The sequence below is a fragment of the Apus apus genome, chromosome 1, assembly GCF_020740795.1.
Source record: "Apus apus isolate bApuApu2 chromosome 1, bApuApu2.pri.cur, whole genome shotgun sequence".
NCBI classification, from domain to species: domain Eukaryota; kingdom Metazoa; phylum Chordata; class Aves; order Apodiformes; family Apodidae; genus Apus; species Apus apus.
Genome location: NC_067282.1, coordinates 110949317 through 110976327, shown reverse-complemented (window position 1 = coordinate 110976327; position 27011 = coordinate 110949317). Strand labels below are relative to the sequence as shown.

Sequence of the window (27011 nt, the reverse complement as noted above, 5' to 3'; positions counted from 1 at the left end):
TTGTCCTTGTCAATCCATTGGATGGCTGCCTTCAAGTTCCAGTACCATATATTAAATAAAATCAGTTCTTGGTCTGCTCATGTTATGTAAAACTGTTAAAGTATATCACTACTTCACACTGTGAAACAAAGTGCTGTTTAAAAGGAAATCACATTTTCTCAACAAGATTTAGTTTTCCCTTCTTTGGAGTCCTTCTGAGCGAGACAGGGTTTTTTTGGCTGCCTGTATCATCCTTTTCTTGAAATACAAGTTTTTTGCCTGAAAAGTCATGGAGACACACATCACCATTCTGTTTACTGAAAGAAACACCATTCTTCTCACTGGAAAGATAGCCTGTTGAAACAAAAAAGTGTACCCTCTTTCAAAAAGGTTCAGAGTCAAGTCTCCCATGCTATTTCAGTCACCATAGGGAGTTCATGCAGTCTCTTTTTATCCCTGCAACAATTTCAAAAAGTGGACTTTTCTGTAGATATTTTGTATATATATTTTTTCCTGTGTGAAATCAGTAAGAATTTGAGATGTTATTAGATCTATACACGATAGGATTCCATCTTTTAAGGAGTGAAGATCACCATTCTCAGAATGTAGACATTAACTTGGAATAAGTATCATCAGATAAGTTACAAAGCACTTATCTTTCTAGTTTTGCTTTATCAAGTTAAGTTTAAAAGGTTTTTCAGATTTGCCATGCCTCTGAAATAAGAAAGCATTTAAGAGAACAAGGATTTCTTTATATTTTTTTTTTTTCCTTCGCAAGGCACTCAGAGAGTAGCATTTATTTCTGGAGGACAATCAGAACATGTCCTAGTTCCAGTCATGGGTCTAAGCCATATTTAGACTGAGAATCTTACACATTTAGGTGAATCTACAACGGACACGTATAATGTAATTGCTGATTGCAGCCTATTAATGACATGCTCCACAATGCTCAGTTCACTGGGCAGAATCTTCTACCTCTATGCATCACATTCCAGATAACTTTAATAAGAATTATAATTTTTTATGGTAAGTATTGGTGCAAATGCTGCTTGTTGTATTTATTTAATTATTTATTTATTTACTTATTTGGTAAGCAGTAAAGTGTACAAGATCTGCCAGGATCCTGATACCACATGTATTATTATCAGTAGGAGTAACTTACAAGAAATACCACAAGAAATACCATGGGGAAACCAAAACCAGTACTAGTGTTTCTTTTGGGAGGATATCATTCTGTTAAACACTGAGAAATGAGCTCAAGAACACAGATGTAGGGCTGTACTTCATAATTTATACCAGAAAATAAATAAAAAACATAAAACATGTAAGTTTGGTATTTGTGTTAATATTCACAACCCTTCATATACAAACATGATCATTATTTCAGTGAAGCTACTGAAAAGACACAGGAGTGAAGGTAGAAACTGCTTGCAGTTCATGGTTTTACCAGGAAGAAAAACACTGGTGAGAACCTCTAGTCAGTGAAAGATGACTAGTACAGCAATCAAAATCTGCTCCTCTCTAGTACGCTTGGATTCAGTCCCATCAAATGCCTGCAATATCCTGGAGCAGAATCCAGCCTTGCCTCTGCCCTCCCCTTTTCACTCTCTCACTACCTCAAGCTTCTGAACACCCCCAGAAGGGGTAGGGCCACATTATAGCATGCTCTTCAACTATTTCTTGTTGGGGTCACCAGAGGGAAAAGTATTTGGTGACATCCCTTCCCTGCCTTAATTCCTCTCACAGAAAGGATTCTGCTGCTTGAGTGACTGGGCTGGATTGCTTTTCTCTATTCTGCTTGGGCCAGGGCTGCCAAGCACACAGTTTTGGTGCTGGTCTACCCAAACTCTTTCTCTAGAAACTTATGCTTCACTTCACGCAGACTTCATACCTTTCAGCAGTTGCCCTGCTGATTCAAGGACATGTCAGCAGATCAGTTGCATCAAAGTCTCACTGGCAAACTTTTCTTTGGAATGAGAGGTGGCATTTTTAAAATAAGCTGTGAACATTTGTTTCTAGTTGATAAAGTTTACTACTACTTTGAAAATGTAATGCATATAATTTAAATTTGTGGTGACAAATGTAAAGGTTACAAATTCCATGCCAAACTACTGAGCTGCTACTGGACTCATAAAACAGAAGCAACAGCCCAACAGGTTGTGTAAAACCTCTTAAATATAAAGTCTAATATTTAATTATTAATTTAAAAGGCCAACAAACACTCAAACAGATGCAAAGGTAAACAGGGTAAGATGAGCAGAAGACCTTTGTTAATCAATTCAGATCAGATAAAGGCTGAAATGACAAAAAATAACCACACTTGCTAACACTGTAATTGTGCATATATTGTTTTTTAAACCCCCTGCCTGACTACAACTATTTTATCTTAGGAGTGTACAAAATAGTTGTGCCCTAACATTAGAGCAGAATCTGAGAAGAAAATAAAGCCATTCTGTGAACAAATTCAGAAAAGTAGTTTCTGTTCCTCAGTGAGGAAGTCTGCAAGTTCAGCCATGTGATACCTAATGGTAGTTTCTTAAACAGGCAAACCTGTAAAAGAAAAACCGAAAACAAGGAAATATTAGTATGCCATGGCCATGAAGAGATGAAGTTATACAGTCTGGTGGGCAAGCAAAGCCACAGGCTGTAAAGACTCTCCAAATTCACCATGGCAAGTAATTAAATCCTGCATCTGGAGTAGTATTTTGGTGGAAGCAGTGAGGTCAAAGCCATTAACTGATTACAGCTCAGTAGTTTTATGACATAGGTCTTACTTATTCTAAACAATCTAGCTGATGGCATGACATCTTAGCCTCAACTCTTGATCGATTGGGGAAAAATAGCTCAGGCACATGGGAGTGACGTCCTGTACGTTTTGCTCAACTTAGGCTTTATACATTACAGATTTCTAAGTTATTTTTCCCTTTGAAAAACTGATTCTTTACTGAGAGCTCAAATCAGCAGCACGATGTGTGTCCAGCGAGAGTGTGAAAAACTACATTCTGTCCATTGAGAAAAGATCATTCTTTAATAAGTACATTCAGTGAGGATGCATATCTAGTTTTCTCAATAGATAAATAAGCCACACCAATTTGTAAGTGAAACTGATTGGGGTGCTACACACACCTGCATTTCAACCTCTCACAAACAGAGCAGAGGTTAACAACTAGATGCCAATACTGTGTCAGAAGAGGAAGGGTAGAAAATTTTGCTTCTGAAGAATTGTTACCCGCAACAAAGATATATTTCTGCTAGGCAAAAGCATCCTTAAAAGGCCCACAGGGGAAATAAAGAGCCACAGAGAAATTCAGTTTCAATACTTACTCTGTAGCCAACAGTAAGGCAGCCCTCTCAGCAGTGCTCTCTTCACTGAGGTTATTTTATAAACTAGTCTCATTTCTCTTACTTCTCTCACAAGCAGCTTCCATGTGAGCATCCCATTAATGTTCTCCCTTATTTGACTTGCTACATGATTGTTTTCATACTTTCAATCCATGTTATTCTCCTGTATTTCTTTCTTCTTCAGGCAATATTTATTTTAATAAAGTTTAAAATATGAACTGTTTTAAAACATGCTTGAAGTTTATTGTCATATATGCAGGTGACAACAAAAGTGTTAACAGCAGCTTCTGGTAAGTGATAGCTCTAATAACTAACATTGCCTCCTATTTGAGATATAAATCAAGAGTTCCCACTGAGTAGGAGAAATCAGTTATTTTAAAACTTTGTCCATAGTTCCCTAAAACAGATGTGTAGTACTATTTGTGAGGACATCTTGAAATATTCGGACCCTATGCTTATGAATATTTTGTCAGCACTTCTCAAAGCATGAAAGAGCATAGCACTTCTATTTTAAGACATGAAAAAAAGAGCTTGAGAAATACTATTTTGCATGATACATACCATTTCCATTCACATGCAGTGAATAATCACTATTCATTAGTAGTGTAGTAGAGATAGTGGAGTTACTGGTTGATTGCAAGGAATGAGAAGAACTGAATACTCCTTGATTTACAGTCTGTTTCCTTAAACGATTAGCAGGAGTTCTACTCCAATCTACAGTACATACATGTTAAATAAATTAGCACAAGTCATACAAGCAATATATAAAAATATAGCTAATAATGCAATTGAATTAAAATTAAAACTAGGCTTTACCCATTCCCCTCGCAGTATTCTAGACAGAATTATGTTCTCATAATAATTTAATTCTTTTTTATGTTTAAAATTATTTAAATTGTTCCCTTTTTCTCTTGTCCCTTTTTTAAGACAAGCAGCCAATTGTCAGTTTTACAACTGCAGACCAGATCAGAAAAATAAAGTATAGTTAATCCTTTAAGTTAAAGTCTATAAAAAGTATATAGCTTTATGAGAAGTCAACTATGGAAGACCAAAATAATATAAAATAATTTATAGTTTTTATAGTTCAAACTACACTTCACCCTGTTTTTGTGGAAGTCAATGGTAAAACCACAGTTGACTCAGAAGCAGGAACAAATCTTACAGTTTCTAACTGATCGAAAGTCTTTTGCAAAGACACACCTTTATGCTGCACTGGAAGAGATCAACTACTGTTAACAGCTAAATGCAACAGTATGTTAGCACCTAAGAAATGCATCAACTACCACCTTTAATGAGTATAATTTTGGAGTTTTATTATAGCTTGTATAACAAATTAGAACTGCAACTGTAGCAATATGATTTTTTGTTATTTTTTTAAAGTATTACAAACACTAGGAAATTAACACTGAGTATAAGTATTCAGAAGTAAAATAAATAAATATTTCTATTTACCAGAGTTTTCAGCCAGCCTAAATTTCCCACAACAAAGATATCTTTTCCACTGTTTACGGACATTCTCCTTTGTTGCACAATAGAAGAGAAAAATGAAGAACCCTGCAAAGCAGTAATGTTAGAGAATGTTACAGAATTGACTGTTACTACTTCTTACTAAACAATGCTTTGGTTTTTACTTTTCTAATAAAAAATAATGACACCTTTCTTTGGTGAAAAAATTTACAACTCTGAATACTAAAGAGTACTTTTCCTTTACACAGATGAGAGGAATCATACATACAAATGCACAAAGTGCATGAAATTTCCTATGCAAAATCTTTTGCAGTCCCTGAAACTGCTTTTGCAGATGTCCAGTAGCATCCTGGCCTTCACAAAGCTGCATGCCTTTGTAGCTATTTCCTATATGTTCTTAAGTACTAAAGGCATGTTTAAGAGTTAGACCACTAGCTTTCATATGTTGCAGCCTTATGTGTCTCAATGGCCCTTTGCTGAATGTCAGACCTGCCTCCTAAGCCTTAGGATTACATAGAGAAATTCTACTGTTTTCACATTAATTGCATTATTATGTGAACACTTACAGTAACTGAGTAATTACAACTGAACTGTTGACTAGAGAAATACAGTCATTTCCAGTGGTGTCTGGTTTGGTATGATTTTTACAATGGTAATATTAATAGATATAAATATAGTATACATATAAATAGTAGCTGGCTTTCCTGAATGTTACTGTAACATAACTGTAGCATATGATTACAGTAAAGCAGTATAATCGCTAATTTAACATGTTAAAGCATATATAAAAAGTACATCTTTATGGCTGAATCAAGAAAATATAATTTCTAAATGTTTTGTTCATTATATTGTGTGCAATGGGCTGTCACATGAAGGATAAACTTACCTTGCAAAGAGTTGAAAATGGTAAAGAGGTAACTAAATACCACACTGACTTGGAGGAAAGCAAATCCCCAAGTAATTCCCAACAAGAATGTGAGTCCGGTAACACTCCTAAGGTCTTGAATACTGTTTTTTCTCTGAGTACCAAGTTGTTTTTTCCTTTTGATACGATAGAGCTGGATCAGCACAACAATGAACATGCCGGTATTGATCAGGAATATCACACAAAAGTATCCCACAGCAGCAATATAGAAGACAATTCTGTTTTTAATCCAGCAGCTAGAATGCAAGAACAGTCTTGTCAGCCATTATCAGAAACAGAAACTAGGTAAAATAAACAGGAGGTAAAGGTGTAGCTTGTTGCACATGTGAACCGTTCTTGCCTTTCTAGTAAAACATGGGGTTTTTGGGTAAAGGGTAAGAGCTTTCACACAGGCATTAACCACAAAACACGTGACATATTGTAGAGCTATACAATTTGAAAGCTCTCCCATTGCTTCCTTCCCTTCCCCACTTTTACTTTAAAGAAAAGAAATTTCATAGGACCTCCCACCCACCCCATAAAAGCACCTCCCTTTAACTCACAATGCAAGTGAAACCTTCCCACTGGTTAGAAGTCCATAATTTTCTGTTGATACTGCCAACACAACGGACACAACTACTGCTGGTAACCCTAAAAGATTATGAGCAAACACGTAAGTGAAAATCACAAGAAAGACAGTATTAGGAAGACTTTAAATTATTATATTTTCCTGGAATCTACAACCTGCAACTGAAATTTGTGAAACAATCTAAAAACTGGAGCATTCAAACTGTTCAGGAGAGTAACTTGCAAAGAAACAGAGTCCTTCTCCACAGCTAGCTCCAGACCTTTCTGAATAAGGCAACAAATGCCATCACTCAAACTGATTTAAAACATCAAATTCAAGGTACCTGATTTACTTTCTTAGACCTGTTTCAATAAAATAATTATATTGGTTTTAATGACTTCATTAATGTTTATTCAAGTCCAGAGAGGATAATCAGATAATAATCAGAGGATATATAAATATCAGAGGATTCATTCTTTACCCAGTTAGATCTGGTTTGTTGCTTTTTGTTAGCAATAGAGCTATCCCAGAAATGGAAATATATGCTTATTGGTAGTTATTTTCAAAACACAACTGAAGCCGTCTGTCTGGTAAAGGGAAAGGGAAGTTCACACATTCAAAATTGGTTCTGTTGTACTTGCACACGGAAATTCATTATCAATTTGCACTGCAGCAGTCTCAGTTCTGCAGTTAGGGGAGATTTCCCTGCCTCAGAAAGGTGGAATATATAGGATCGGATTTACTGATAATTAATACCTGGTCACTGCAAGGTCATAACATTTAGCATCTGCTTCATTTTTATTTCTGAACTGTGTCACATTTACTGAAATACTTGATAGGAGGATGCATATATTTAGCATCCAAAAGGAAAAAAAACAAACAAACAAACCAAACATAACAGAAATACATACCCCAACCAACAATGCAAAATTTAAGAATGTATCTCTGTACATAGGTATTAAAGACTTTGACAAGGGCCAGATACATGTGGAAAGCTTCTAGGCCCATCCAGGTGAAGGAAGCCAAGAGGAAATAGTGAAGAAATGCTGCAACTGTGATGCACAGACTACTGGAATGATACAGTGTGATCCATGAGTCAAGGAGGAAAACTAAGTTAAGTAGAAGTAATGCAGTACACAGCTGAATAAGGATTTTGGAGGGGTAGTCTCTCCGGATTTTCCTAAAAAAAAAAACAAAAACGAATTAGTGAGTTTGTATCAACTGTCCACAGATCCCTGGCTTATTTCCTTTCTTGTAGTCCTTAGTACACCAATACCAAGAAAAATTCATTATATATTTTCATTCATATATAGAATGCTTCATATATTGCATTTATACCTCAAAAGAGTAATTTACAAAACACTTCTACATTAACAGTCTGTATGAATAAATTCTGTTATAATATGGTTTCATAAATACAAACAATAACTTGGCTTCTTAGAGTTTAGTACTGTATCTTTTTTTCACTGTATGTTGGATTTCTTGTTACAGTAATTCCAAAAACCAAAATGTGACGGTTGTTTATTGCTAAGCTAGATTAGGCTTTTGACTGGGCATCTAAAGCTTTGATAGAGACACATTTAGTCCTTGCTGACACGATAATGAGAGAATAAATGTGTGCTGAATAACTTCAAGAAGGATTTCCAAAACATAGTTTGGAAGATTCAATAGTTAAGGCTCAAATATAAGAAGTCGTGTTTGCCTCCATACCTCCTGCAAGAATGGGTGGAGAGATAAGCAGGAAGAGTTTAATGATGAACGAATGGCTAAGAGACTGGTGCCAAAGGCAGGGCTTTGGCTTTTTTGATCATGGGCTGCTCTATGAGACACCTGGCCTGATGGTGGCGGGTGGGATGCACCTGTCCCAGAGGGGGAAAAGGCTTTTGGGGCAGGACTTAGCAGGGCTCATTGAGAGAGCTTTAAACTAGATGTGAAGGGGGAAGGGGAGAAAACTGGGTCTGTTAGGGACAAGCCCAAGAGGAACATACCAGGGCCTGTAGGAGGATGGGCTAAGGAGGATTTAGTCCCACCGATGTGCTCTACTTGCTTCCTGAAATGCCTGTACACCAATGCACGCAGCATGGGGAATAAACAGGAAGAGTTAGAGGTCTGTGTGCGGTCTAAGGGTTATGATCTGGTAGCAATAACAGAGACATGGTGGGACAGCTCACACGACTGGAATGTGGCCATGGATGGCTATGTGCTTTTTAGGAAAGATCGGTCGGTGAAGCGAGGTGGTGGAGTTGCTCTTTATGTGAGAGAGCAACTAGAATGTATTGAGTTTTGTACAGGGGCTGATGAGGGGCGAGTTGAAATTCTGTGGGTAAGAATTAAAGGACAGGGTAGTATGGGTGACACAGTTGTGGGGGTCTACTACAGACCTCCTGATCAAGATGAGGAAGTTGATGAGGCTTTCTACAGGCAGCTGAAAGCAGCCTCACAACTGCAGTCCTTGGTCCTCATGGGAGATTTTAACTATCCCGATATCTGCTGGAAGACTTATACAGCCAGCCTTTCACAGTCTAGGAGGTTCCTCCAATGCATTGATGACAACTTCTTAATGCAAATGGTGGATGAGCCGACTAGAAGAGGAGCGCTGCTGGATCTTGTGCTCACCAACAAGGAGGGCCTTATTGAAGCAGTGGTGGTCAATGGCAACCTTGGCTGCAGCGACCATGAGATGGTGGAGTTCAGGATCCTGTGTGGGAGGAACAGAATTTCCAGCAAGACCAGAACCCTGGACTTCTACAGAGCAAACTTCGGCCTCCTCAACCAATTGTTAAGGGAAGTCCCATGGGACAGAGTGCTAGAAGGTAAAGGGGCTCAAGATAGCTGGACAATATTCAAGGACCACTTCTTGCAAGCACAGCATCAGTGTGTCCCAATGGGTAGAAAATCTAGTAAGGGAGCTAGGAGACCAGCGTGGTTAAAAAAGGAACTGCTGGGGAAACTCAAGTGGAAGAGGAAAATCTATAGATCATGGAAGGAGGGGCTGGTCACTTGGGAGGAATATAGGACTGTTGTCAGAGAATGTAGGGAGGCAACTAGGAAAGCTAAGGCCTCCTTGGAACTTAACCTTGCAAGTCGGGTTAAGGACAGTAGAAAGGGCTTTTTCAAATACATAGCCAACAAAGCTAATACCAGAGGCAATATAGGCCCACTGCTGAATGAGGTGGGTGCCCTGGTGACAGAGGATATGAAGAAGGCAGAAGTGCTGAATGCCTTCTTTGCCTCTGTCTTTACTCCTGCAGGCTTTTCCCATGAGCCCCAGATTCATATAACCCCAGAAGTAGTCAAGATAGGTGAGGACATAGTAGATGAGGATTGGGTTAGGGATCAGTTGCATAATCTGGACATCCATAAATCGATGGGTCCGGATGAAATGCATCCAAGGGTGCTGAGGGAGCTGGCGGAGGTCATTGCTAGTCCACTCTCCATCATCTTCGGTAAGTCATGGGTAACTGGAGAGGTGCCTGAGGACTGGAGGATAGCAAATGTCACTCCAGTCTACAAGAAGGGCAAGAAGGAGGACCCGGGTAACTATAGACCGGTCAGCCTCACCTCCATCCCTGGAAAGGTGATGGAACAACTTGTCCTTGGCACTATCTCTAGACATATCAAGGAGATGGGGGTCATCAAGAGCAGTCAACATGGTTTTACCAAGGGTAAGTCATGTTTGACTAACCTCATAGCCTTCTATGAGGAAATTACTAGGTGGATAGATGATGGTAGAGCAGTGGATGTGGTCTATCTTGATTTCAGTAAAGCATTTGACACCGTCTCCCACAGCATCCTTGTAGATAAGTTGATCAAGTATGGGTTTGATGATCAGGCAGTGAGGTGGATCAAGAACTGGTTGAAAGGAAGAAGTCAGAGAGTTGTAGTCAATGGGGCAGAATCTAGTTGGAGGCCTGTGACTAGTGGAGTCCCCCAGGGGTCGGTACTGGGACCGGTGTTGTTCAATATCTTCATCAACGACCTGGATGAGGGCACAGAATGTACCCTCAGCAAGTTTGCTGATGACACCAAGCTGGGAGGAGTGGCTGACACACCAGAAGGCTGTGCTGCCATTCAGAGAGACTTAGACAAGCTGGAGACTTGGGCGGGGAAAAACCTGATGAAGTTTAACAAGAGCAAGTGTAGAGTTTTGCATTTGGGGAAGAAAAACGCCATGCACCAGTACAGGTTGGGGGCTGACCTGCTGGAGAGCAGTGTAGGTGAAAGGGACCTGGGGGTCATGGTAGACAGGAGGATGACCATGAGTCAGCAGTGTGCCCTTGTGGCTAAGAAGGCCAATGGCATCCTGGGGTGTATTAGAAAGGGTGTGGTTAGTAGGTCAAGAGAGGTTCTCCTCCCCCTCTCTTCTGCATTGGTGAGGCCACATCTGGAATATTGTGTCCAGTTCTGGGCCCCTCAGTTCAAGAAGGACAGGGAAGTGCTTGAAAGAGTCCAGTGCAGAGCCACAAGGATGATTAAGGGAGTGGAACATCTCCCTTATGAGGAAAGGCTGAGGGAGCTGGGTCTCTTTAGTTTGGAGAAAAGGAGACTGAGGGGGGACCTCATCAATGTTTACAAATATGTAAAGGGTGAGTGTCAAGACGATGGAGTTAAGCTTTTTTCAGTGAAGACCAGTGATAGGACAAGGGGTAATGGATACAAGTTGGAGCATAGGAGGTTTAAGATGAATATCAGGAAAAATTTTTTTACTGTAAGAGTGACAGAGCACTGGAACAGGCTGCCCAGAGAGGTTGTGGAGTCTCCTTCGCTGGAGACATTCAAAACCCGCCTGGATGCCTTCCTGTGTGATGTACTCTAGGTGACCCTGCTCTGGCAGGGGGGTTGGACTAGATGATCTTTCGAGGTCCCTTCCAACCCCTAGGATTCTATGATTCTATGATTCTATGATAAGAAAGCGTTCTGACAAACAAGAAAGAATACAAATGCATTTTAAAATTCTCTGCTTCTGTATTGCTCTAGATACATTGTAGGTTAAACACATTCCTTCACACTTCTATTATGATAATCCATTATAAAAGATTTAAGATTGCTACTTCTTCATTTCTTGCTGCGTGATTAATTAATTCACTTGTCCACAAGATTAACATTCCTGAGGACTGAATCAACACCCTCCTGGTAAACTGGACAAATCTGTGATTAACTGAAACTGAACCTGTAAGTGTTAGAAAGGACTTTGCAGTGAAGACAAGCAATCACAATGGAAGAATAATGAGACCTTAGTTGACCAGATACTTACTCAAAGGCTAAGTAGGTCACAAGAGTAACAGAAAGAAAAATTGCAGAGAGGCCACAGCCTATATAGGATATAAAAGTCAGTGCCAATTCTTGTGTGGGATCCCAAGGAGTATTTCCATACATATTCTAAAACCGTAAGAGAAGGTAATTTCAGATAACATTCTTATTAAATGGTAAAAAAAACAAAAACCCCCACATTGTACCTTTCCCTATGCAATTAAAACAAAAAAGGAAACAGTTCATTTAATCATGGATCTTATAAAAGATTAACTAAAAAACAGAAAAGCCAATTTAGTCCTGCAAGGAGCAGGGAGTTCAACTCAATTATCCTTATGGGTCCCTTCCAACTTGAGATATTCTATGATTCTATTATTCTAATTGTGAAAATGTAATTGATTGAAATCTTGTTTTAAATTTGATTTATCCTAATCTGTATTTCTTACAAGATAAACAGCTGCCCAAATGTAAAAGCTACAGTTTAATAAGCATATACTGGAACTCATGGATGCCCATTCAACGAGCAGCTTAAGCACATGACTAATTGCACAGCTATATGTACTGACATGGAAGTTAACAGAACCTGAATAGCATTTCATAGGTGGTATGTGTGGCATGTGCTTCCTGAATTCTCCTTTGCTTAAGATAACACATGCTTAAATGTGTTCTGGAATCAGGGTAAGATTGCATTATTTTTTTTAATACTTAACCGTCAAAACTGCAAAGCTTGTGAGGTGGTTGCATGAACAGACTGTTTCATTTACTCTACTTTCTTTAACTATGCAACCTTCAGATGACCAGCCTCCATGTCCATCTGTTAAAGAAAACAGCTTTGTTATTCATAAAAGCCTTTATTCATATTAACATGAGTTAATACAGCTAAAAAAACCATGCTATCGTGGGTGATATCAAGTACTTACCATTTCTACTGAAGTCCCAAAAAACACATGTAACTGTTGAATTATCCTGTTTAGGAGGTAAAAAATTAAAAATTATTATTATTAATAATAATTTTACTAAACTATGAGTTTATGATTGAGTAATTTATGCATTAGTTACAAAATGCAGGCAAGAACAAATACTGTACAGCAAATACACCTGTTCTACATGAACGTAACATTAATTTAAGTGCATGGAATGGATTAATATTGCAATATAGATGTGGAAATGCTCTGAACAAATTTGAAATCACCATACAGGAGCTACTGCTCAGGCTTATTCTAAGATTCTCTTCCTGGCAGAACATTATGAATGCTCTTTCAGTGTCTTCCCATGCTATACAAATTCTTGGTATTTCTCATCCTTCTTGATTTTTTAAGTGTCAAGAACACACAGAAAAGGAAAAACTTTTATTACTTTTAATACATTTGATGGCTTTAAATTATCATGATGTTAAAGATTTACATCTAGATTTCACACACACAAAAATCCTAAAAATAGTAGCAGTAATACACTATAGTGCTACGAATACTAATACCTCTACAGTTATATCTCAAAACTCAGTATTATCTCAATACAAGTAAAAACTACACTAAGCCAGCTCTTGAAAAAAGCTTCAGGTACATTAGTGGAATGCCTAATTTTTCAGTGCATAATATTTCAGTATTTTAAATTCTTTTAAGATATGGGATAGAAGATTTTAATCCTCGACATGCATTTAGGAAAGAGATGCTGTATATGAGCAATAACAACATTCCCTCTAAGAAAAAAATACTTGAATTGCTTTCTAGCCATGCAGCACCTACAAATGTAATGAATGCAGCATCTCTGTAGCAACTCCCACTGTCAGGCTTTCATTTAAGAGTTTTTATTCTTTGAAGAATGAAATAGAAGGGTAAATAGAAAAGATTAAAAAAAAATGGATGGGCAAGTGATAGAGCAAGATTACCTGAAACCATTTGAGACAAAAATTTATATTGGTGACATATAAGTGAAGATGAGTGATTTTGAAAGTCCAGTGGAGATGAAATGGCCACACATATAAAGAAGAACGAACCGATCTATGTTCTTAGTACACTATTTCTTCTATGACAACTCCAGTGAAGGCAATAGAATTGTACTTTGTCTGCCAATATGTAAATCGTAAATCATACCTGATTAGGTCTGACGTTCTGTAAAGTGATAGTAACATTTGCCTTTAAGTTTCTAATTGTGAGGTTAGCAACACTCGATGATATAACGTTGCTGATTAAAGATGCATTCTTCAAGGATAAATCCTGGAACAACAAAAAAAGAATGCTATTTTAAAATCTTAAAGGAAACAATAGTAGCGTACGGTACCCAAAAGCTCAGTTATGTGGAGTGAGCACTGGACAAAAATAATAACTTTTAAATCAGAAGTTTTTAAATGTGTTTTGAGGGAAAAAGACCGTATTTTATTTTGCTCTAGGCTTGAGCTTAAAACCCTTACGAACAGATGACTGAAAAGATACCTGGAACACAGTAGTCTTTTTAAAGAAGTTGAATATAATTCTAGAAGCCAAGTTCAGTTCTTCAGGGGATAAATTTATCAGCAATGATGAAGGAAGAGTAATTGATCCAAGATTATTGAAATCACTACGTGCATTAAGAAAGACCTGAAAAATAAATACAAGGATTATGCTTAATTTCAGTCACTGAAGAAAAATTAAATTATTACTTATTTTCAGTTTAGAACTTCGAAATACTCTGTAATCACTGTCAGGAACTCACTGCTGCACTCTACTTGCTCTCCTGCTCCAATATATAAATAGCACCTGCAGACTTGAAAAGGATGCAACTCATTTCAGGTCTGCCTACCCTTGAAAATATTCTGGCTTTACCCATTTGCTTAGAGGGACAGAACACATCACTGTGGTGGATAATACTGATTTGCAAAAGGTGAAGAGCAACATCCTAGGTAGGTCTATGTAATTGTGTAGGGAGATTAACATTTGACAGCATAAGAGCCTGACAATTCTGGAGCCCCCAACAGAAGGACATGGAGCTCCTGCAAAGTCCACAGGGGGGCCACAAAGATGATCAGAGGGCTGGAGCACCTCTCCTATGCAGACAGGCTGAGAGAGTTGGGGTTGTTCAGCCTGGAGAAGAGAAGGCTCCAGGGAGACCTTATAGCAGCCTTCCAGTACCTGAAGGGGCTACACCTCCCACTAGACCAAGTTGCTCAGAGCCCCATCCAACTTGGCCTTGAACACTTCCAGGGAGTGGGCAGCCACAACTTCCCTGGGCAACCTGTGCAGTGTCTCACCACCATCCTCACGGCAAAGAGTTTCTTCCTAATGTCTAACCTAAATCTCCCCTCTTCCAGTTTTAATCCATTACCCCTTGTCCTTTCACTACAAGGCCATGTAAACAGTCCCTCCCCAGCTTTCCTGTAGCCCCTTCAGGTACTGGAGGCCACTAAAAGGTCTTCCCGGAGCCTTCCCTTCTCCAGGCTGCACAACCCCAACTTTCTCAGCCCGTCTTCATAGCAGAGGTGCTCCAGCCCTCTGAATTATGACATAACCACAGAACAAGCTCATGTTAAATATAAATACAAAAACATAAATATTTAAAAATAAATGTTTGAGAGTTTGCATTTGTAATTATTGATGTTTAACCTGGAGATCAGCTGAGTCCTTGACAGCAAAAGATATTTGGTTGGAGCGGATGCTATTGGTTTTGACAACTGCCAGAGCCAAGGAAGGGGAGGCAAAATCAGCAGATGTTGTTGCAAAGTTCAGTTTTAAGCCAATATAATCCACCAGTTTTATAATTCTGTTAAGAAAAACAGAGATAGTTAGTATTATCAAGCACATACCCCTTAAATACTCAGTCAAATTGTGGTTATGGAGTGACAACACAAGTGCAGTATAAAATACAGCTGACTCTGTTCATTTGCTGTTGTGTCAACACAAAAAAATACTGTGTTTTCCATGGCATTATATTATAGTGGGGCCTGTAGCATTATAATGATACTCCTGTTTCGTGTAAAATAGTTTTATTTTATAAGAACAAGAAACATTGTTTTGGATTATGATTACGAAAAAAATGAAACTTGCTGAAGCCAATTTATCGTGACAATTGATAAAACATACCTCTAATTTCTTGCCAGAATGACCTACCTGTTAGATATTCGGGGTGGTAATGGTTGAGAGGCAGTCAGGACTTTGCTAACCTCACTAACCATCCTTTCTACATCTTTTGGCTCTACTTTTCCAGCTGCTAAATCATTTTCTATTTTGGACACGATTTGCTCAGCTGTGATACTAGCGGTGGTATGCACAGAAGTGTACGTGGTAGTTGAGAGTATCTTTCCTGTGACAAAAGAAAAGTTGTGCATTTATTGAACCTTGTGTTCAACAAATAAAGTAAGCTTTGAGAAGCAGTAAAATTAAGCAGTTCTCTTGACCAACAAACCTTATCATAACTTGTAAAGTCTCTCAACATGTTGTAGGAGACAGAATCGCCTTTTCTCCCTAACTAGTTTTCAGATAGCAATAATTTAAAACTTACGAAAACACAAAGCAAGGTTTCACATGGCCAGCATTAATCCCACTTTTTATTGATTACAAAGTTCCTCACATCAGACCATTAATGATGTTAATAATGTATTTTTTTTTATTTTTAGCCACAAGATGGCTGTAAGTAGAATAAAATCAAGAGATGATCAGTAATTTGAAAAGAAGCTTGTAAAGATGCATACAATCTTAATAGGAAAATACACAGCCATTAAGAATATTCATAATCAATAACAATATTTTAAGTAAGATCCAACTCTGATTTGCAATATTTAAAACACTAGCTTAGTAAAAAAACAGCTAAGTCTGTGACTTAATTTTTTCTGATAAATGTACCTACTGGGAACTTAGCACAGTACCTATCTATCACAGTTAGCAAGCAATTTGTAGGGCGAGGTATCACTCATCACGGCCAAAAACATCAGAATGTATTTTCAAATAAGTATACACCTCATGAGAGTTGTCTTAGGTCTCTCACAGTAACTGGGAAGTCACAGCTCAGATACATGTTCTCATTTAAATACAGTTTAAAAGCAAGTTCTGTACATGGCATTCAAATTAAAACTGTAATTAAATAATTAAATCATCATTTTACTTGTCATATTTACCTGTGCTCCCATGAATTATGCTACCATGGACAGCAGCGCTGGCATAAGGATGAGAAGCTGAGACAGAGTGGTTGATAGGACTAACAGTAGGGGTCAAAGTTGTTGGGAAAGGAGTAAGAGGAAGGTGCTGTAAAGGTGCTGTAGTAACTTTTTTGTTACCAGAAATAGGTTGGGTTGACTCAGTAGCAAGATGATTTTGTGCAATAGATTTGGTGGTAGTCTCAATGGGAGGAATTGCTATTGGAAGTTTTGGGGGAAGCTCAGAAGAGGAAACTGTAGAATGTTTACTGAGACCTACAGAAGGAGAAATTATTGTAATAGGCTTGCTAAAATATGCAGCATCAGATTTAATTGAGAAAGCAGCACTAGTGGCAGATTTTGTTGCAGTTGTGGAAACAGTGACAGATTTACTAGAAGGAAAAGTTGGAATGGTAGGTTGAGCAAGAGACTCAGAAGAGGAAAGTGTAGTGGTAACACTGGTGGAAGACACAGAAGTTTCAGTAGTAGATGGGGCAGAAGTTTCAGAGAGAGGAACTGTAGTATGAGATGTGGACAGAGTTTTAGAAGAATAAATGTCTGTGAACAGTGGCGTCAGTGGGCTAATTATGGGGCTTTGTTTGGTAGAAAGCGTAGTGGGGGAAGTAAAAGTATTAGACTGGTGGTAAGTCTTTTTAGGGAGAGAAGGAAAACGAGGGAAAGGAACCCAAATAGTATGAGGTGGCACTTGTATAGTACTGTAAAACAAAAACAAAAACGCACAGAATTTAACATAGCTTATATTTTAAAGAAAATTAATTATAACAGAGTAATATATACAAATTACATGGTCTTAGTACCAATACTGTAAATTTCAAAATCTTATTGGATGTTTCATGCTCTTGTAACAAACATGAATCCTGTAATATTTTCAGCATTCTAACATTCTGTTTTGCTGTATTTACTAACTAGCAAGTCTATAAATACCACTACTGCCTTGGCTGCCTATTCTGGAGGTGACCTGATGCTGAACACAAAAGCTGTCTCCATCAAAATAAAAAAAGGGGAGGAGAGGAGGGAGGAATAGGGATGGAACTATATAGAAAAATGCATGACAGGTTGTTCTTATGGATTCCTCCCTCGCTATTTCACTGCAACAACAGAAGGTGACTGTTAATGCATTAAGAAATTTAGAAAATAAGCAAGTCCCATACTGTATTTTTACTTACTACATTCGTAATTCTTCAGCAGTCAAGGAACAGTACTCCAGTGATGAACAGCAGCACCGTTCTGAGATGACAAAGAAGCATTAACCTAGTTTATCCTGAAGCACAAAAATTGCTAATATTGTTAAGGAGGATATTCAAATAAGCATGTGTTTTATATTTTTAAATAATACTGTATATTGCATAATTATTACTTTTTTCTAAAATGGTATTTGCAAAACAGAGCCTGGCCAGTCAGAAAACTGCAATACACCCAGATTTTCGCTCAGTGTCTTTTTGTCATTATAAACAAACCAAAATGCAGAGCTACATCTTTTGAAACAGAGACAAATGGTGTGAATCACAAATCCATACTATTCCAATACCACTAAGAAAGCTTGGCTACTTTAAAAATGTTTTCGTTCAGATTGGCATTTCAGTCACTCATTTATGTTCTCAAGTCATTTTATAACTAATCCTTCCAAATTCTTTTTTTATTAATGTAGTCAGGGATTTTATACCAAATTTTTTCTAAACATGTTTCTATTTTCCACCTCTCCACGCAAACATCAGAAAGGTGCATTTTTCTTATGGTTATATTGTTTAATTTATATTTTTTTATTTAAAAAGTATAAATCTTTTATTTTGGCTACTTGGAGGTCAGATGTAAAGATATGAAATTTAATCTGAGAGGGTACCTGTGATGGGACTGTGTTTAAAGCATAACTTACCAAGCTTGATTATTTCTGTTTTGTCTCTTAAACTGCTTATATTCTCTCTCTCTGCCAGCTTCATTATAAAATTGCAGTACATGCTATAATGAGAAGAAACAGCTTTAGACTCAAGAAAGAGATCTGCCTCATCTTTACAACACACGAAGCTAATACAAAATGCTAGGTGAAAGCAAATTAGCACAAATTTTAAGTGTGACAGCACATTCTTCCTAGGCTCTTTCAGATTTGGGGATATTTTAAATGCACATAAAACCCTACACCAGGCTAAATATAAGAGCAATACGTCAGTTTGTGGCAGCTTATTTTCTCTTTTCTCTATGGAAACTGTTGATTCTTAAATGGGCTCCTCCCTAATTAATGTCAGTCATTAAGAATTGATAATTTTATAAAGATAATAATGTAATCTCCACTGTTACTGTACAGCAACTCCAGAGAGGAACTCTGTCAGAGTATATGAAACCTTCATCATCTGGGGAAAGGCAGTGTTCTCACTCCTGGCTTCAGAGAAAACTTAAATGACTCACATAAACATGTAACTATGTATTTACACATTATGGCCTAGCAAAACTACAGTAAGAATCCTTCTCATTCAGCAAATTCAAACACACAGGTGAATGAAAAGGCAATACATAAAAAAAGATTAATTCAAGCTTCTTTCCAGCTTACAAGAATTAAAAGAGTACCCTAACTACTGCCAGTCTATGACAGGAAGGTGTGATATTACTTTCTGTCTGCTACTATATCAGTGTTTTGGACTTTTCTCTCATCGTTAACTCTGGAAGATAAACGCCAAATTCAAGTATTTGGAGAAATTAAGTTACACATTTTGTTTTAGAACATAGTGTTTTAAAGCTGATCAGTTTAAATGACTAGCAATTCAGTGGTGAGTAGCAATTAAATTGACAGACATTATCTACATTTCAGGGCTTCTATGTTCAACTTGCTATTTTGATATGCCAGCGCTTCCAGACTCTGAACTGGTTATGATCTCAGGCTTCCCCTACCCTGAGGATGGCTGGTTTCCCAAGCCAAACAACAGCCACTTGAGATGTCTGAAGCAATCCCCTTCTAAAGACTGCATTGTATTCACAAGCTCTGGAAGTCTAGTGCTCCCATATCCTGGATCCTTAGTCATTACATTGCTATATGACTAAGCTAACATGCCAAAGAAATATGACAGGCAAGCCTGAGCTTGACCAGAAGATCAATGAAAAGCAATACAGTTCAGTTAAAAAAAAATTAAAATATAAAAAACCCCCAAAAAACAAAAAGCCACTAATGTTAGGAGAATAATGGGATCAGAATTTCATTGTCAGCCTACATATATTTCTCCAGCCTGCTTCTCAAACCTAGCTTCCCAGAAACCTTGGGTTTACTTCTGTTACACAGCCATTCATACTTGATACATCACAAGACACTATATGAGCTTTTAAATATATCAGTGTTTAAAAAATTAACAACAAACCTCTGGTTTTCAGTGCTGCATTTCATAACAGAGGACTGCAATGACAAGTGAAAACAGAAAAAATATATTTTGTCAGGAGAAAACAGGACTGATACTCAGACAACAACATTATCAGGTAATAAGTTGGAAAAAAGTTTTCCAAACAGTAAGAACAATTAGTAATCTTACCTCACTTAGTGCTTGCAAGGTTTTGTTGAACTCTGAAACTCTTTAAAATAAAAAATTACCATTACAGAGGATTTCTAGTTAAGCTTCTGAAGACAATTACAACAATATAAAAAAAATAACAAGTACTGAGAAAATACAACTTTTCCAGTTATCAGTGACCTTTTTAAAATTATGCCAATTCTAATATTGTAAAACCTCTTTTCAAAGGATTAAACATTTTAAAAGTTGTTTTTTATTAGTCACTCCACAAATCAAGTTTACATATCTGCCATCAGAGATGACAGACCTTTTCCAAATATATCAAAGATTTCAATCCTTTTTCGTGATTACTTACCTCAATTCTTGTGGGGAAGGTGCTGGAATTGCAATTACTTTTGTGACTTGTTTGTTGATGGCTGTGTTATTAATCTGTTAGAAAAAAAAAAATCCCTGATTAAGTAAAAGCAGTAATTTTTAGCCTTGAAAGAAACATGTTAATTTCACAATTTTAAGAGCCAGAAATTTCAAAGATAAGAAACACATTTTCTCGTAAATACACTTCAGCAAATATTTACCACTGCATTGTTGTCACAACTTAATGGAAGGAACTGGCTTATCTAGTATAGAGCAAATAATGTGATCTGATTTGTGAAAGAGGACAGTGACAGTGACTTCACCATATCTCATGTTAGTAAAAGAGGAACTTGGCTTAGTTTGCAACAGAGACAGCTTAAACCAGACACTGAACAAACTTCATAACTGTAAGTGTGGCAATGGGACAAGCTCCATAACAGACAGAAGTAACACACAACATAGAATCCTGGGAGTAAAAAGCCATGATCTGAGATGAAAGACATGGTAGGAATGATCTAAAGATGTATATGTATACACATATATACACATTTATAAGGCTATATATATTCAGCCTTCTTTACAATAAAGTTTTAAAAGAGAGAACACTTACTATTTCTACATTTAGTGACGTGTTACTTTCCTCATTCACCTGAAGTCTTACCGTGCCCACATAGAAAACTAAAACCAAAAGAAAAAGAAGAAAATCAAAACTAAACCACAAGACATAAAATTATTTGAGAAATTTAAAATTCACTCTTTTATCAGGCTTATAATTCTCATCACTTTTAAATACCCTCCCCACACACATTTTATATTAATTTTTACAAGCTATACAAAAATTTCTCTGAATTGACAAGAAAATGTATTACAGAGCTAGCTTTTACATAGCAACTACTAGTTACCTCATTACTCAAAACAGAAAATAGCAGGACATGGTTTTTATGTTAAAAAAAAAGGAAAAAGAAAATCACTAACCTGAATAATTACAGACAGGTGTTATGTTGCATAAAATGGTTTCTCCTGCTATAATTTTTTTTGACAAAAAGAAAACCCAGTGAGTAAAAAAGTTAAACCAATAATTACAAACATATATCTTTAGAGTAATTTAAATGTTTCAAATGTAAAGGTATTTACCTTTTAAAAATATTTCAGATACTGTCTAGGCTTCACTTCTCTAGGGTACTTACCATAATATTTTTCAGGACTTAGGAGTGAAACATGCTGGTTTTGATTAATTTTGAATAATTTTTTGTAACAGTTTCCACAAAAGACCTATAGGCAAGTGGTCTGTCTTTTTAAAATAAAAATCAAAATAAAATAGAAATCAACATATCATAAATAAGCTCTTCAAATATCACAGTATTCAATCACTAAGTAGGAGTTTATCTACTATGGTTATTTATGATCGTGAGAAACTAAAACTGCTCTACCTAATAGAATTCAAACTATTATGATAGCAAACATGTCTACTGTCATCTAATAGAACATGTCTTCACTCAGTCACAGCAAGCTTTTGCCTGCTACCTTATTTTTAATACTACCTGCACTGCAAAGAGATAATGCTGATCCTAAATTAATTAACTATACAACAGGTAGCACTGTTGTATAAAATCAAAATAAAGGACTCAAAAGATATTTGGATTCAAGACAAAACTCTGACACTTGTTCAAAACAACGTGGCAGCACAACTTTCTTACATTACTTAAACAGACTCCTCAGTTAAACTGAGGAATGGCAAAATGGTTCAAAATAAACACATCTTGGTATAAGAATTTACTCTGCTTTTATTATTAGCTAGTAACAAATAAGATGGGAATTTTAATTGTTGGAGTTTTTTTACTTTTTTGTGGTACAAATATTTGCCTGTTACAGTCTGATGCTCCAGCAGTTTTATCACCCTCAACAAACAGAATCAAAGGGTATGGATTGTGAGGCAGTGCCAAAATTCAAATTATTAGAATTTTTTTTTTTTTTTCAGACAGCAGTTTTAGATCCACATACATTTGCCTTCCCTTTTTTGCTGACAGCTGTCAGTGAAACAGTTACAAAAACTGTATCACCACTTTAAAAAAAAAATAAACCCTGAAAGAAATAAAGTGTTCATAAATAACCAAACTTGTCAAAATTATTAACTACATAAAGAAAAAACACCACTTGTAAATGCCAACACACAGCCCAGGAGTGACACAAAAGAGCAACATCAGCCTTCTTTTCTTTACAGAGCACCCATTTGTGTGGCACCCATTTGCCTTGCTCAGGATCTCTGCGTGCCACCAAAACGCACAAGATAAGCAGCACGGAGGAGAAAAGACTGATGAAAAATCACAAGTGTTTCCAGTGTGAGGGACCAGCCCACCGGACCTACTTTGGGAAATGGTATCGAAACCTCGTTGTAGCCCCTGCTCATATGCATCCCAAAAGGCCTGCCTGGAAGGATGGAGACTGCAGGAATGGTCTGCACAGATGAGATAACAATGATGACTGAGATAACGACAGTGATTGAGGGGCAGAGGGGGCAGAGGTCCACTCCAGCTGCTCACACATGTATGGCTCAATCACACGTACTCGTTGTGAAATCAAGATTCTAGGCCTATAAAATAGGGGGGCTGCAATGGTGGGCTTTGGGAGTTCCACCAACACTGACCATCTACATCGACCCTCCCCCGTTGGCTGGACCAACGACGCTGGATCCAGGACCGGTGATTTCCCTGTTCTCTTTATCACCTTTTTCTTCTCATCCCCTTTTCCTTACTTTATATATATATATATATGCGGGTGGTTTTGTTTAGGTTGCTCAGTATTAACTCCTACTAGTGTAATAAATGTGTTGTTTGTTATAAGCAGACCTTGTGTGTCGCTGCACCTTAAGCTGATCAATGGATATTGGACGGTCGAGCTGCTACTCGGACTGTCATACATTTACTCTCTCTGGGAGAAGACCAGGTCTGAGAGAAGGATTTTGAGCCCAGCTGCTCCTAGGCTCCTCTCTGAAGGAAGTCTAGAAAGCAAGGGGGTTCAGTCCTAATCTCCCTGGGCTGCCCAGTCTGAGTTGTGACATGCACAGGACTGGATCCAGCCGCACCCAGGCTCCTCTATTGCAGCAGGAGCTTAGAAAGCAAGGGGGTCCAGTTCTAACCTCCCTGGGTTATTAAATCTGGGCCGTATCACCAGTCCCCACAGATGATCAGATAACATAGCTGCAACCTTCCTGCAGGTCACATTCACAGTATCAAACTGTACTAGCCACTATGGCTCAAAGCCAGTTTTTCTACTGCTTGCAGTAATTCAGTGCAGATACATTCTAACTGGTCTACCAGGCTCCTACATGGATAATCAAAACAAAAAATCCAGGCTACTCCTGTAAGACTAGACCTGCCATGAGAGCATCATGACTGGATTCAGTCTCCTTCAGTCTACTAAAAAGTATAAAGTGGTGGGTTTGGGGTTTTTTTAAAGCAAAGATGGTCCCTGAGATTGTGTTTCTTACACCCTTGAGGTAATCAGCTGCTACGACAGAAAATAACCAAACTCTTGTCTACATGGACATCTAGACCAGCAGTGCAGAGTTAGACCTTCTACCAGATTGGAGATCAATGCAAAGTAAGACAAACTGCTAATATGACACAACATAAAACCAAGAAAAAAAATCCTATTAAAAATATTTAGGAGCAGGCTTCTGGAACTCACATATCCTTACAATTTTGAGACCCATAAAAGAAGATCAGGGGTGCAACATGAATCCTACCTGGTGTTATGGCGGAGTAATAATCAGTGGTGTCAAGAGCTTCTGTTAAAAAAAACAAAAGTTGTTAAGTTTTCACATTTTAAGTTAAAAAGCCTATGAAATATATGTTAAAGAAAAAAAGTTTACTTATTTCTACTTTAGACTCAGTATTCCCAGAAGTGTAAACACATCACCATTTATAAGGGAGTTAAGCTATTTCCAGCACTGGAAATGAAAAAGCAGCATTCAGAGGGAGATCCATCCAGCCAAATATTTATATCCTCACATGGGCCAGGCTCCCTGTTACTCAATGAAGAAACTGCTGCTTGTAAGGTGTGATTGCCATTTAACCTATTCTACATGGGCACTTCATCATAAGATAAATCATATTCTAAAAATGTGTCTTTGCCTCCACCAACTATGAAGAACAGCAGCATTCCCAGCTGATACACCGACATGTAGAAATCTGTACTGACATGGGATGAATCTGCTTGTTTTCAAATGCAAACAGGAAAAAAAAAAAGGACAGCAAGTTCTTCTGTTCGAGCCTTCAGTGATCTTACTTGGCAACTCATTGCAAGAATGTATCGTGTAAGTGTCTTTAAGGAATGGTGTGTACATTTCAGTTCTGTAAAATACAGAGTTTCAGAAAGTAGAGAAAACATTCTATCTGTAGATATACCAAAAAACTCCACACTTGGTCAAAATAAATATGACCAATCTGGGCTTTGGTGAGCAATGTGGTATTTTTAATTATAAAGAAAGGTTAACAGCTCAGTATCTGTTTAATGCACTTCAAAGCCCTACCCATGCAGACTTTATAAAATAAAGACTGGAGATAAATACAGCATTTAAGATAATGTAAGAAAATAATTAGACCTAAACAAATTGCAGTTACAGAAAAAAAAACAGCAAACTTTCATGAATGCAGCAAACATCTCCCTTTAGACCATATTCTCTTAATGCTAATTCTCACCTGCAGTTTGTGTAGTGTCCTCTGAAGTCATATCTGAAAAATAAAAATTAATAACAATAAAACCAATAAAAAATATAAATGTAAGATATCTACAAAATTCTAAATCTAAATAAATCTGAGAAGCATCAATAAAATCTTGCCTGAAGAATTAATAGGATAGGTGATTAAAGTAACCATAGAGGATTACAGGAAAAACAAACAAACAAGCACAGAAAAAACCAAACACAACCCCCCCCCAAAAAAAAAAAAAAAGTAGAAACTGTATTAATATTTTGTTGCTAAAAATTTTGGAGAAAAAAAGATCAAGCATGTAAACTTCAAGCAGGAACAGAATTTTAATTATATGTTCCATTTTAAGAACAACTGGTGTGCTTGTTAGGAATGTTCACATTATTTCAATACAAGTATTTGAAATAATGTTTGCATTATTTTAAAAATCTGAGTATCTGAATAAAAACAGCTGGCAAATGAGTTCTTTCAGATAGGTTCTTTATTGGTTTCATTCTTTTAGAAGATGCAGATGAATTTGGCATATCCAATAGCAATAACTGCTTAGGCCCAATGACTTTCTCCTGCATTAACTCACAACAATAATGAGCAGAGATGACACACTGGGTTTGGCAAACTGCCTCTCCAAAAAGAGCTATTTTTGTCAGTAACCATATGTGGAGAACGGGCCCATACATAAATTAAATGCAGTGAGGATGCAAGGTTTTTTCAGCTATGTCAAAAGAAAATAAAAAATTACATTAAAACAACAGAAGAAAATGTAGAGATTGCTCAGGAAGGATGTGCTTAGTAAGCATATTTTAGGTGTCAGCACAGGAATACAAAGTGATTACAGTACCACTTTATATCACTACGACAACTTAGAGCCTTTTTTAAAATAGGCCAGAGCAATTTCATAACAGACGAACATTTTGCTTTCCAAATTTCTTTACTAAAGCAACACTGTCATTTATAAAAAGAACATCTTAAGTACAATAAAGAAAGTTGGTGACTCTGCATAAACAGTTGCATATAGAGCTATCTACTTCATTACACAGAAAGGGGGCTTTTCTTCCTGATATGTTTATTTCAACTAGACTAGCCATCTTCAGCCTCTTCAAGAAAAGTGCCCTCTTAATTCCATATACAGAGTAAAAGCTAAGCATATCTGGTTCTTTAGCAAGAATCCTGAAGACAACTGATTTTCCTATGCAACTAAAAGCAGCCAAAATACATGGAAGTGTGAAAACTAAGCACTGGCTTCATCTGTATTATTTGGCTTGGTATAATCTACATCAAATACTGAATCGGCTGCACCTGTTAAAGATGAACCATTCCCAGAAAAAGACTGTATCTGTAAAAGAACAAAAGCATGTGTGTTTGTGTATGTATTACTTCTTTTCTCCAACACATGATATATCCATTAAGCAAGAAAGCAACTGGCTTTAACACAGCCATTTCTGTTTGGCTGCACTCTTCATTTTTAAAAAATGTTTTCAAGGATGATCTTCATTACCTCTGGTGCCAGCAGTTAATGTCTCATGTCTGTGTGTGTGTGTGCCTGTGTATGTATGTAGGATATCACACTGCACTGAAAGACGTCTGCACACCTGTGAGGGTGGGAGGAGATGTAGGGGAGCTCTCTCACTGTTCCTCCTCTGTCATCTAAGCAAACTGTTCACTGTTTAGGTTACTGGACAAAAGGCTCTTAATCAAGCAACTTGCACCTCTTTCGTCCCTAAGCATCACAGCTACAAACCATAAGTGATCTTATAAGGTAAGCTATTTCATTACAAGGTAGAATTAAGAAAAATAATTTAATCTTAAAAAAATAAACAATCAAAAC

General features: G+C 37.3%; 1 protein-coding gene across 3 annotated transcripts in view; it reads right to left on the bottom strand.

Moving 5' to 3' along the window:
* The window catches only part of ADGRG2 (adhesion G protein-coupled receptor G2), a 56563-nt gene continuing 29552 nt past the window's right edge, over positions 1–27011 (bottom strand). The window contains exons 6-28 of one of the 3 annotated variants that reach the window (XM_051607972.1): positions 25178–25210; positions 24223–24264; positions 21453–21500; positions 21088–21155; positions 20479–20552; positions 20145–20184; positions 19977–20011; positions 18509–18591; positions 17802–17862; positions 16597–17330; positions 15593–15785; positions 15089–15245; positions 13943–14086; positions 13604–13726; positions 12431–12476; positions 12221–12324; positions 11515–11639; positions 7172–7440; positions 6256–6343; positions 5675–5949; positions 4774–4875; positions 3883–4035; positions 1–333 (exon numbers count right to left, since the gene is read on the bottom strand). In XM_051607972.1, the coding sequence (XP_051463932.1) occupies positions 149–333; positions 3883–4035; positions 4774–4875; positions 5675–5949; positions 6256–6343; positions 7172–7440; positions 11515–11639; positions 12221–12324; positions 12431–12476; positions 13604–13726; positions 13943–14086; positions 15089–15245; positions 15593–15785; positions 16597–17330; positions 17802–17862; positions 18509–18591; positions 19977–20011; positions 20145–20184; positions 20479–20552; positions 21088–21155; positions 21453–21500; positions 24223–24264; positions 25178–25210 (3182 nt within the window). In that variant the 3' untranslated portion in view covers positions 1–148. Of the gene's footprint in view, positions 334–2374; positions 2530–3882; positions 4036–4773; positions 4876–5674; positions 5950–6255; positions 6344–7171; positions 7441–11514; positions 11640–12220; positions 12325–12430; positions 12477–13603; positions 13727–13942; positions 14087–15088; positions 15246–15592; positions 15786–16596; positions 17331–17801; positions 17863–18508; positions 18592–19976; positions 20012–20144; positions 20185–20478; positions 20553–21087; positions 21156–21452; positions 21501–24222; positions 24265–25177; positions 25211–27011 lie in introns of those variants that run through there. The other 2 variants (XM_051607974.1, XM_051607973.1) reach the window with 2 other exon arrangements.